The sequence below is a fragment of the Lynx canadensis genome, chromosome D3, assembly GCF_007474595.2.
Source record: "Lynx canadensis isolate LIC74 chromosome D3, mLynCan4.pri.v2, whole genome shotgun sequence".
NCBI lineage: Eukaryota > Metazoa > Chordata > Mammalia > Carnivora > Felidae > Lynx > Lynx canadensis.
This window is the reverse complement of record NC_044314.2, coordinates 36,516,040-36,529,451: the sequence shown is the minus strand read 5'-3', so window position 1 is coordinate 36,529,451 and position 13,412 is coordinate 36,516,040. Positions and strand designations below refer to the sequence as shown.

The window sequence follows — 13,412 nt, the reverse complement described above, 5'->3', positions numbered from 1 at the left end:
TGGGACCCAGTCACACCTGTGCATTTCAGCACTGCCCATGGCTGCTTTTAGTGCTACCATGGCAAAGATGAATAGTTGAGGCAGAATACAGCCCCAGAATCTAAAATAGTTACTATTAGATCCTTAAACACACACACACACACACACACACACACACACACGCTGACCCCTGATTTAGACAATTTTTCTACATGCTTGGCTGTGCAAACAAAGGAACAAATGGTCAAGTAGCCAGAGGGAGACACAAGGTTACAGGTTTTGTTTTTAATTTTAAAGAGATGGGAAGGCCCTCTAGGAGAGCTGCCAGTGCAGCGGGAAGAAGTGAAGCACTGGAGAGGGACAGACTAACCCACAGAGAAAACAGAGGGGCTCCCAGGGCGGAGAGGGGGCATGAGGTGAGGGGCTCCCTGGTGACAAGGTGTCACAGCCTGCTCCCTCCCACCAGGGATGCTTACAATAGATTCATAGCAGGGCATGTGAGGGACAGATCCGCAAGAAGGTTCAGAACCCACTCTCTGTAGACTGTAGAAAAAGCGAGCCTAAAAGGAGAGGAGATATTCTGCCAAATCATTTGGTCTCTGCGGGCCATAGTTTCACCACCAGTAAATTGAATTTTTATCTGGGGATTGGAAAGTGTAACCAATCAAGAATTGTAAAGCACTCTGCAGCCATGAAATGTCACTGGAATACTTAATAATAGAAGTCTCCTGACACCAGGATGCTGTGAGTATCAGGAGGCAGGTGCTTTCACAGGCCTGAGAGATGAAAAGCCCAGTACAGACATTAGGTCTTACTAACTACCATCATTACAGAAGGCAGGCAGCACACACAGTGAACATGAATCATATAACTACACAAACCAGGCAGATTGAAACTGCTTTTTAAGGAACAAAAACGGGTGCAATACATTAAAACAGAAAGAGGTGGTTTTCCTATTCCTCTAACCTGAGGAGACTGCCACAGGTATGTGGTCATTTAAGTTTTAGTTTTCAGCCTTTTCCTCCTGTGTTTTCACCAAAGAATCACAAAATATTAGAACTGGATGAGTCCTTCAATAACACTTATTTCAAAACACTTATACATGATGAATATGAGACCCAGAGAAAGTGTATTATCTAGCCAAGGGCCTAGCGCGGCTATGAGACTCCTTTCTACTTCAGGCTGTTTTTGCCTAGTCAGTGCCTCCACAGCCTTACTCCTGTATCTTATCTCCATGGGCTTCCCCCAGGACTGCATTTGCCCAGAGGGGCAGGGCAGCTGTAGGGAGCCTCTTCTTGGAGGGTCTCTACAGCCCCGGTATATTCACGCAGCTATGGACAGCAGGTCTACTGCGTGGCAGTTGGGCCCTGGCTGGGGTGTCTCTAAGCAGGTAAGTCTCTAGAGTCAGTCCCCCAGAGAAGTGGAAACTATCAGCCCTTGAGGGCCCTCCCACTCCTCGGGTATAGGCACTTTCTGGAACAGGCACAAGTCAGGGGGCCCTGCCAAGCCTGATCCTATGGAAAAATGCTCTTCAGTAACCACTTGGGTAAATAAGTGGGGTAAGGGAGTTTCAGATCCGCTCAAGACTTCTGCCCTCCAATGCTTAAATGACAAAAGTAGGTATCAACAACACATAAAGCACTGTGTCTATTTTGAATGAATAAATTATTACATTTCTAGATATGTCGCCTCAGACAAGGGAAACAAAAGCGAAAATAAACTATCATCTACACCAGCATAAAATGGTTTTGCACAGCAAAGAAAGCCATCAACAAAACAAAAAGGCAACCTACTGAATGGGAGAGCTTATTCATAAATGGTATACCAAATAAGGGGTTAACATCCAAAATATATAAAGTACTTATACAACATCAAAAACACAAACAATCCAATTACAAAACAGGCAAAGAACCTGAAAAGACACTTTCCCAAAGACGTACGGTTGGCCAACAGACATGAAAAGATGCCCAACATCACTAACCATCAGAGAAATGCAAATCAACACTATGATCAGATAATCACCTCACACCTGTCAGAATGGCTAGAACCAAAAACACAAGAAACAACAAGTGTTGGTGAGGATGTGGAGAAAAAGGAACCCTCCCTTGGTGCACTGTTGGTAGGAATGTAAATTGGTACAGCCACTGTGGAACAGTATGGAGAGTCCTCACAAAATTAAAAATGGAACCACCCAACAATCCACTAAACCCACAACTGGGTATTTACCCAAAGAAAATGAAAACACTAATTCAAAAAGATATAGGCACCCATGTTTGCTGAAGGATTATTTAAAATAGCCAAGATATGAAAGCCAAGATGAATGAAGGGGTGCCTGGGTGGCTCAGTTGGTTAAGTGTCCAAATCTCGATTTTGGTTCAGGTCATGATAGCATGGTTTGTGAGACTGAACCCCCTTTTAGGTTCTCTGCTGATGGCACAGAGCCTGCTTGGGATTCTCTTTCTCCTCTCTCTGTCCCTCCCCCACTTGCACATGTGTGCTATCTCTCTCAAAATAAATAAACATTAAAAAAAATAGGGGCGCCTGGGTGGCGCAGTCGGTTAAGCGTCCGACTTCAGCCAGGTCACGATCTCGCGGTCTGTGAGTTCGAGCCCCGCGTCGGGCTCTGGGCTGATGGCTCAGAGCCTGGAGCCTGTTTCCGATTCTGTGTCTCCCTCTCTCTCTGCCCCTCCCCCCGTTCATGCTCTGTCTCTCTCTGTCCCAAGAAAAATAAATAAACGTTGAAAAAAAAAAAATTAAAAAAAAAAAAATGAACGGATGAAGAAGATGTAGTATATATGCACAATGGAGTATGACTCAGCCATATAAAAAGAATGAAAAAAGAATGAGATCACGCCACTTGCGACAACACACATGGACCTTGAAGGTTATTGTATTAAGTGAAATAAGTCAGAGAAAGATAAATACCATATCATTTCACTTATATGGGGAATCTAAAAAATAAAACAAGCAAAGAAAAACAGACCCATAAACACGAAGAACAAACTGATGGTTGCTGGGAGTGGGCAAGGTATGAGCAAAAGTGGTTACGGGGAGAGGGAGGTACAGACTCCCAGTTATGGAATGAGTAAGTCATGGGGATGAAAAGTACAGCAGAGAATACAGTCAGTGGTACTGTAATAGCGTTGTATGGTGACAGATAGTAGGTACATGTGTGGTGAGCATAGCCTAACGTACCAATTTGTCGAATCACTATGTTGTACACCTGAAACTAATGTACATTGTATGTCAACTATGCTTCAAAAAAAAAATTATTACAAAAACCTGTTCTTACACTTTTTAGGGTTATGAATCCCTTTCAGAATTGGAAGACACAGCTCTGCAGAAAAAGGTACACATTAGTAAATTTGACATACATTTCAAGAAGTCCCAATTCCCATTTTTGGACTCTTAGGGGGTCCCTAGACCATACTATTCATTGCTCACCTCCACCCACCCACACAACTAAAAGTATAGTAATAGTGATTATCTCTACGTGGTAAAGTCGTAGAGGATTTTTCATTTTTTATCTTTTTTTATTTTCCAAATGTTCTATAGTGACCATGTTTTGTCCAGCACAACCAGAAAAAAAAATGTGCGAGACAAAAACAGAATCTTAAAAACAAAAGCACATACCCAAAACTCTTCTATTGTCTGTGTCCATACATTAGCTTTTAAGTATCTATCCAACAAGCCTCCAGAAAGCTCAGCCATGGAACTGCACAAGTGAATTTCTATGCTGCTGATCCTAATACTGTTTGTACTTTAAATATGGCATATTTTACTGTAATTAAGTCTAGGATATTTCAAGTAAAGCACTCAATGGAAAATTCCAAATCACTGTATCTTACTATTCCAGGTGCTTTCACAGAAATTACCCCAATTGAGTATGTTTGAAGAAAATGTTCCATTGACTGTCTCAGTTAGCTAAAAATCTCTTTCTCTCATGCTTACCCATTATGCCTTTCAGATCTCTGAGGGCGATTTATCCATTCCCCTTAATGTCACTCTAAGCTCAAGGGAACCCAATAAAGATGCATTGTCCAGGGGGGCAAATTAAATCTAAATGAGATCAGCTATAGACTCCAGACCTAAAAAGCAGCCATGGAAGGCATGCTCCCAATGAATAAAGTACAGCATAAGTTAAACTAGGACAAATGAATAGTCGTCTTAGAGAGTTCTGAAGAATATCTGGTATAAGACACAAAGAAGAATATGCCTCAGAAATTACTTCATTAAATAAGTGACACAATATGATACCACCTCAATGGTGTTCCACCTAGGACAAGGCATTCCTGCCCTCTCATCCTCCCATCCAGGTCAACGAACTCAGGCTTCCAAGCCAGGAATCTCCTTCTCTTTGGCAGACAGGAAAACACCAGGATCTCACTCACAAAAAAGCACTCTGAAGCACTCCCTAAAGGGCTGCCTTAGGCCTATAAAGGATCAGAGGGCTGAAACAATGTCAACAAGGCCAGGCTGGCACAGTTGCACCAGAAGCAGGCTCTCCCTGATCAGCCAGCAAGAGTTCAGCAGATATACACTGTTCTAAATTTCCTTTTCTATTGTGAACTATGAGTGGAAATGGGGGCTGGGGCTAAGCGAGCCCATGAGAAGTTGGGAGTGCTGACTGAGCGGAGGTCCTAGAAACTTTAACTACCAGTTACTGAGCTGCCAAAGAAGGTGCCACTGGCTCAGTCCATGGAGGGTGAGCCCTGCTGGCAGGGACTGAACATGCACACATACCGTGGGATGCTTTGCTGCCCAGGGGAAGGCTGCCATAGTGGTGCCCTCCATTATGAGGGCAGTCTGCCAGAGCAGACATGGTCATGCTTAGATAAGGCAGGTAACTCTAAGTTCAAATTCAGGCTCTGCCACTTGGTAGCTCTGTGATCCAGGACAAACTCTTTAGCCTGCACGGACCTCACTTTCTTCATTGGTAACATGAAGATATCAATATCTACCCTGCAGGGTTATTATGAGGATTAACTAAAATAAATCATATGATGTGTGTTAGTAGGCACTTATTAAATGGTAGGTTAATTTTTCTCCCTGGTCAAATCCATTTGCTATTCCTCAGACACAGTGACTTTTCCAAAGCAGAAATCTGAACTTCCCAGTTCCGTACTTAAAACATTTCAATGGCTCTCCTTTGCTCTCTTAATAAAGAGCAAACTCCTTTGAATGGAAAGACCAAAAGTGATAGTATAGAAGTAGGAAATAAAAAAGCAGTAAAAATGGATATTGCTATAAAAAAATCAGTCAAGGAACTCAAAAAAAGGTTATAAAATATAATAATATGTATTGAAAATGTAGGGAGGAGAGGAGAAAAGAATGGGTTCAAACTTGAACGACCATCAACTTAAAACAGACTGCTATAGGCAGAAGAGGTTATATATAAACCCCATGGTAATCATCTATAAAAAAAACCACTGATAAATCTGCAAAGAATAAAGACAAAGAAATCCAAATATATCATTAAAGAAAATCATCAAACCATGAAAGAAAGAAAGGATAAGAGAAAATCTTCAGAAACACAGAAAATCTTCAGAAAATGTCAATAAATACATTTCTATCAATAATTACTTTGAATGTAAATTGACTAAACACTCCAATCAAAAGACACAGGGTGACAGAATGGACTAAAAACCAAGATCCATCTATATGCTATCTGCAAGAGACTCGTTTTAGACTTAAAGACACTTGCAGATTGAAAGTGAGGATATGGAAAAACATCTATCATGCAAGTGGATGTTAAAAGATAGCCACACTAGCAATACTTACATCGGACAAAATAGACTTTAAAACAAAGACTGTAACAAGAGACAAAGAAAGACACTATATAATCATAAAGATTACAACCCAACAAGAAGATATAACAATTGTAAATATTTATGCACCCAACAGAGAAACACCCAAATACATAAAAGAGCTAATTACAAACTTAAAGGAAGTAATCAATAATAATATAATAACAGTAGCAGACTTTCACGTCCCACTTACAACAATGGACAGATCATCTAAACATAAAATCAACAAGGAAACAATGGCTTTGAATGACACACTAGAACAGATGGATTTAACAGATACATTCAGAACATTCCATCCTAAAACAGCAGAATACACATTCTTTTCAAGTGCACACAGATCATTCTCCAGAATAGAGCACATTAGTCTAGGAAACAAACCTCAACAAATTCAAGAAGATGAAAATCATACCATGCATATTTCCTGACCACAATGCTATGAAACTAGAAGTCGACCACAAAAAAAAATCTGGAGAAACCACAAATACATAAAGGTTAAAAGACATGCTACTGAACAATGAATTGGTCAACCAGGAAATGAAAGAAGAGATAAGTACATGGAAACAAATGAAAATGAAAACATAATGGTCCAAAACCTCTGGATGCAGCAAAAGTGGTTCTAAGAGGGAAGTTTATAGCAATACAGGCTTACCTCAAGAAGCAGGAAAAAGCCCAAATAAACACTCTAACTTTATATGAAAGTGTTTATATTAAACACTCTAACAAAACCTAAAACTAGCAGAAAGAAATAAATACTAGAGCAGAAATAAATGATATAGAAGGTAAACAAACAAACTAAAAAAAAAAAAAAAAACCCAGTAAGACAGATCAAAGAAATCAAGAGCTATTTCTTTGAAGAAAATCAATAAAACTGACAAACCTGTATTCAGGTTTATCAGGAAAAAAAAAAGAGAAAGAACTCAAATCACAAACAAGGGAGGGGAAATAACAACCAATCCCACAGAAATACAATAAGAGAATAAAATGAAAAACCATATACTAACAAATTGGATGACCTAAAAGAAGTGGATAAATTTCTAGAAACATATAAACTACCAACACTGAAACAGGAATAGAAAATTTGAACAGACCAGCAAAGAAACTGAATTATTAATCAAAGAACTCCCAATAATCAAAATTCCAGGACCAGAGGGTTTCACAAGTGAATTCTACCATTTAAACACTTAATACCCATTCCTCTCAAACTATTGCAAAAAACAGAAAAGAAAGGAAAACTTCCAAATTCATCCTATGAGGCCAGCATTACCCTGACATCCAAACCAGATAGAGACACCACTGAAAAAGAGAACTACAGGCCAATATCCCTGATTAACATAGATGCAAAAATCCTCAAAAAAATATTAGCAAAGCAATCCAGCAATACATTAAAAAAATCATTCACTAGGATCAGGTAGAATTTATTCCTGGATTGCAAGAGTAGTTTGCAATGTTTGCAAATCAATCAACCTGATACATTACATCATTCATTAACAGAAAGGATAAGAACCATATGATCATTTTGAAAGACACAGAAGTAGTATTTGACAAAGCCAAACATCCATTCACGATAAAAACCCTCAACAAAGTAGGTTTAGAGGGAATATACCTCAACATAACAAAGGTCACATATGAAAACTCCACAGCTAACATCATCCTTAATGGGAAAAAAGAGTTTTCCCCTAAGGTCAGGAAGAAGACAAAGATGTCTACTCTCACCACTTTTATTCTACATAGTACTGGAAGTTCTAGCCAAGTAATCTGACAACAAAAAGAAATACAAGGCATCCAAATTGGTAAAGTAGCAAAATCACTATTTGCAGATAACCTGATACTCCATATATAAAACCCAAAAGATGACAGCAAAAAAACTTCTACAACTGATAATTCAGTAAAGCCACAGGACACAAAATCAATGCACAGAATTCTGTTGCATTTCTATATACCAATAATGATGCAGCAGAAAGAGAAATTAATTAAAAAATACCATTTCCAACTGCACCCAAAATAATAAGATACCTAGGAACAAACCTAACCAAAGAGGTGAAAAAACCTGTACTCCAAAAAGTATAAAACACTAATAAAAGAAATGAAGACAACACAAAGAAATAGAAAGACAGTCCATGCTCATGGATTGGAAAAACAAATATTGTTAAAATGTCTATACTACCCAAAGCAATCTACAGATTTAATGCAATCATATCAAAATACCAACAGCATTTTTCACAGAACTAGAACAAACAATCCTAAAATTCATAGAGAACTACAAAAGACCCTGAGTAGTCAAAGCAGTCTTAAAAAAGAGTGAAGCTGGAGGCATCATAATTCTGGTCTTCAAGTTATATTGCAAAGCTATAGTAATCAAAACAGTATGGTACTGGCACAAAAATAGGCACATATATCAACAGAACAGAGAACCCAGAAATAAACACACAACTGTATGGTGAATAAATCTTCAACAAAGTAGGAAAGAATATCCGATGCAAAAAAGACAGTCTCTTCAACGAATGGTTCTGAAAAAACTGGTTGGCAATGTGTCAAAGAAAAAACTGCACCACTTTCTTATACTATACACAAAAATAAATTCAAAATGTATTAAAGACCTAAGTGTGAGATGTGAAACCTAAAAATCTCAGAAGAGAACATAGTAAGTAAAGTAACATCTTTGACATCAGTCATAGCAACTTTTTTCTAGATATGTCTCTTGAAGCAAGGGAAATAAAAGAAAAATAACCTATCGGATAGACTACATGAAAATAAAATGCTTCCTACACCGCAAAGGAAACGATCACCAAACTAAAAGGCAATTGACAAAATGGGAGAAAATATTTGTAAATGATGTATCTAATAAAAGGTTAATATCCCAAATATATAAAGAACTTATAAAATTCAATACCCAAAAAACCAATAATCCAATTAGAAAAATGGGCAGAAGACATGTACAGACATGGTCACCAAAACATGAAAAGATACTCAAATCATCACTATGACAGTCTCACTCCTCAGTATGGCTAAAATCAGTAACACAACACAAGAAACGAAGAGGTGCAGGGGAGGGTGTGGAGAGAAAGGAACACTTGGGTACTGGTGGTGGGAATGTATACTGGTGCAGCCATGGTGGAAAACAGTACGGAAGTTCCTCAAAAAGTTAAAAATAGCACTAGCCTGTGATCCAGCCATCGCACTACTGGGTATTTACTCAAAGAATGCACAAACACTAATTCAAAGGGACACATGCAACCCTATGTTTATACAGCAGCATTATTTACAACAGCCAAGATATGGAAGCAGTCCAAGTCTCCATGGACTGATGAATGGATAAAGAAGATGTGGTATATAAATACAATGGAATATTATTTGGCCATAAAAAAGATGAAATCTTGCCATTTGCAAGGACACGGATGTAGCTAGAGTATCATGCGAAGTGAAATAAGTGAGTCAGAGAAAGACAAATACCATATGATTTCACTCATATATGGAATTCAAGAAACAAAACAAAGAAGCAAAGGGAAATATGAGGGAGGAGGGAGGGAGGGGGGGAGAGGGAGGGAGGGAGAGGGAGAGGGAGAGAGAGGGAGAGGGGGAGAGGGGGAGAGGGAGAGAGGGGGAGAGAGAGAGAGAGAGAGAGAGAGAGAGAGAGAAAGAAATAGTCTTAATTATAGAGAACTGATAGCTACCAGAGGGGAGGGAGCTGGGGGCATGGGTTAAATAGGTGATGAAGATTAAAAAGTGCACTTGTCATGATGAGCAGGGTGATGATGTATGGAACTGTTCAATTACTACATTGTACACCTGCAATTAATATAACATTGTATGTCAACTAACTGGAATTAAAATTAAAACTTAAAAAGAAAAATAAAGCACAAACTCATGATGATTTAAGAAGCCTGCATGTCCTGGTCCTTACCAATCTCTCTCCCTTGCTCTCTTGTGCACCAGCCACAGGGACCTTCTTTATGCTCTTAGAAAACTTAATCCTTCCCATTTCAAAGCCTTCCCACAGGTTGAAAGTCCCTTCTCAGAGCCCATCTGTCTGGTTAACAACTCCACATAACTTCTTTAGGAAAAACCTTTCTTAACCTCAAACTAGGTCAGTCCTCCTGACAATGCTCCCTTTACCTCTCTCTCACTGTGCTAAGTCTGCTTGGTAATTATATTCATAACGATCTACACTATGTCTTACACAGTAACATTAAGAGGTAAGGAACCGTTTTTTGATTACCACTGAATCCCCAGGAATCAACACCAACCACAATGCCTGGCCCAGTTTAGGAGCTTAAAACTTCTACTGAACAAATGAATAAAAGTTCAGAGGAGGGTTGGAGAAGCAGTAGCTATTAATCTGGTTAAGTACTTCCCTGTAACACTTATCCACATTCTGCTCAGCATGCTTATTAATATTTAATTTTTCCTTTCCTTCCTGAATTTTTAGCTTTGTTGTATACAACTATGAATGTTCCACTGCCTCCAAATGATAGTGAGGCTCACAGGAGATGCTCCAGGCTGAGGAAATGGTATGGAACTGAAAGGAATGTTAAATGGCCTGAACATAAAAGAGAAAATTGAACTCTTCCTTGAAGGCAGCTGTGGCCTGAGATAAGAACAGGTTTCCTGCCCTAATTTTTCCTTCTTTAGGGTCACTGAAGTTGACCTCTCTTTGTGGGGATGTAAGGATTCAAAAGGGCAACACTTACTTGTTCCCATGAGGAAATCATATGACGTTCAGCAGGAGGCTTTTCTATGATAGTCACGTCTGTCACACCTGGGGAAGATTCTGGAAGAGGAAAAAGAGTCTGTAGAGCTGCAATACGCCCGCTCTTATATATTTCAATACTAGAGGCTGACTAACTGTTGATGAGTACTCTAGGAATATCAGATTCCTCTGAGCAGCATTTATTACCCATGTGATAAAAACAGGAAGAGGGGTGCTTGGGTGGCTCTGTCGGTTAAGCATTTGACTCTTGGTTTCAGCTCAGGTCATGATCTCACAGTTCATGTGTTTGAGCACCACATTGGACTCCGCGCTGTCAGCATGGGATTCTCTCTCCCTCTCTCTCTGCCCCTCTTGGGTTCTCTCTCTCTCTCTCTCTCTCTCTCAAAATAAATAAATAAACTTAAGAACACAAAAAACAAAACAGGAAGAATTGCTCAGTCTTTTGAAGGCACTCAGTCCCACAACCTAGGACCATGGAGTCAACCTGGCCGAAAGGACATCATCGAATACCCCCTACACCCAGTCACAGCTTAGTAATTCAGCTGTTGAACAAAAATCAGAGATTCTATGTTCCTAGTGATTTCATACTGAACATCTCAGTGAGCTGAATTTATGCACTTATGACATGGTCAAAAGGAATAAGGAAAAGCACCCCAATAAACTTTTACAAGATACAACACTTGTTTGCTAATTTTTCTTCCAAATAAAACTCATCTTCTACTCTATGAGATCCAGGGTTTAGAAGTTTAGGCTAACATTATGGAAAATGGACTCTATCCAGAAATATACTGAAAACCAAATAAATCATGTCTCTAAATCTTTAAAGCAGGAAAAGGTCTTTAAATCTCTTTGTGGAGATATGTTCCATCATTCATTCTGAGGTAAAAGAGAAGCCACCTGAGTTGGAATACAACAGATTTTAAGACCTCCTACATTCTCCACTTGTCTGTATTTACCCATACTCAGGATCTTTAAGTCCTTAATCTCAGACACAAAATCTTTTATCAGTGGAACTGTGTTCCTTACAAAAAAATACACTTTTGAAGTCCTAATCGCCAGTACCTCAGACCATGACTTTATTTGCATATGAGGTCATTGACTACGTGATTAGTTAAGATGAGGTCCCACTGGAGTAGGATGGATCCCAAATCCAGTATGACGATGTCCTTATAAAAAGAATGCTTTGTGGAGAGACACACAGAGGGAAGAGGGCCACATGAAGGTGGAGAATTGGAGTGACACATCCATAATACACAGAACACTGAGGACTGCCAGCAAACCAGCAGAAGCTAGAAAGAGGCAAAACGAGTTCTTCCCCTCCAGGCTTCAGAATGAGCATGACACTGCCAACTCTTTGGGTTCAGGCTTTTGGCCTCCAGAATTGTGAGAATTTATTGTTCTAAGCTACCTGCTTTGTGGTACTTTTATGACAGCCCTAGCGAACAAAGCCTCTGCTCTTTTCTCTTTGCCATACTGCACACACTGTCCCCAATGTCACCACTATTTTAGGCCACGGACACTGCCAAGTGTCGACGCAATCAAAGCCACAAACTCTGTGTGCCTGAGCCACCCTCAGCATACCACCAAAGGACCTTGTCCATACCTCGGCTTGCTTCTTATCTGATCTTTTCAGTTCTCCCTGTGATCTGGAGGATAAGGCCCTTACTATACTGGTCTGGTCTTATCTCCTTCCACCCTCTAGTCCAAACCCTCTGTTCCAGTGGGTCAGTTCCCTCATTGCCTCCACCCCTCTGTCCCCCACCCCCCAAACTAAATCTGCACTCATCTTTGATTATGCTGTATCCCTTTCCTATTATACACACCCAAATATGTCCATGTGTCTCTCCACCTACGCAAGTCCTACTCACACTCCAAGGCCATGCTGAAGTTCCACCTTCTCCATGAAACCATTTCGGATGTTTTTTTTTTTTTCCCTGATATCCTAACCCATCACATGCAGGGTTGGGGTCACATATGTTTATACTTAAGTATATTCTATTTTGAACCATATCTTGGTTATTTACTAGGAGTAAATACTGTAATCAGGGAATGTATTCAAATGAATTTTTAAAATTTCTTAGACTATGACAGAGACTTCTAAACTAGTTTAATGTGTAAAATGGTTCCTGGGCCCAATCCCTCCGACATTTTTGTGGGGAGATTTTCTCATACCAAGAAGCAATTCTCGGATACCCCGATGTCCCACAAGGAGATGGCATCAGATCCCAATGCTTATGGGTTCAGTCTGTAAGACCTTCCCCACTTCAGACACCAGACACAAGTTCAGGTTGTCACCTGTGCTTCTGACTGATCTGCAAAAGACTGGGGGTTCTCATGACCCCCTCTTCTCATACTTCAGACACCAGTCAAAAGCCCAGACTAGCTATAAATCTGGAGGTTCCTCAGACCCCCTCCTCAAGTTGCATTAATTTGCTACAGTGGCTCACAGAACTCAGAGAAACATTTTCCTTACTAGATTCCTGGTTTATTATAAAAGGATATAACCCAGGTACAGCCAGATGAAGAGATGCTTGGGACAAGGTATGTGGGAAGGGTCACAGAGTTCCATGCCTTCTCCAGGCAGGCCACTGTCTCCAAATCTCCAGGTGTTCACCAACCTGGAAGTTTCGGGTTTTTATGGAGGCTTCATTACACAGGCATGATTAAATCATTGGCTGTTGCTGTATCCCAAGATATGAACTTTGTGACAACTTAGAGGAAACTATGATGCATAGAAAGGGTACTAGCATAATTACAGAATCAGTGAACCACACTGTGATATTCTGACCTCTAAGAAATATATATTTGCTTACTCAGATAACAGCTGACCCTTGAACAAAGCAGGATTAGGGCTGCTCACTGCCTGAAGGTCAGGGGATGGGACTGAAAATGCCAATCCTCTAATTCCGTGTTTGGAT

At 39.9% G+C, this 13,412-nt stretch overlaps 1 protein-coding gene across 1 annotated transcript in view; it reads right to left on the bottom strand.

Moving 5' to 3' along the window:
- Positions 1 to 13,412, bottom strand: part of TPGS2 (tubulin polyglutamylase complex subunit 2) — a 70,999-nt gene that overhangs the window by 44,971 nt on the left and 12,616 nt on the right. The window contains exon 2 of the mRNA XM_030336145.2: positions 10,475 to 10,554. Coding sequence (XP_030192005.1) covers positions 10,475 to 10,554 — 80 coding nt within the window. The remainder of the gene's footprint in view (positions 1 to 10,474; positions 10,555 to 13,412) is intronic.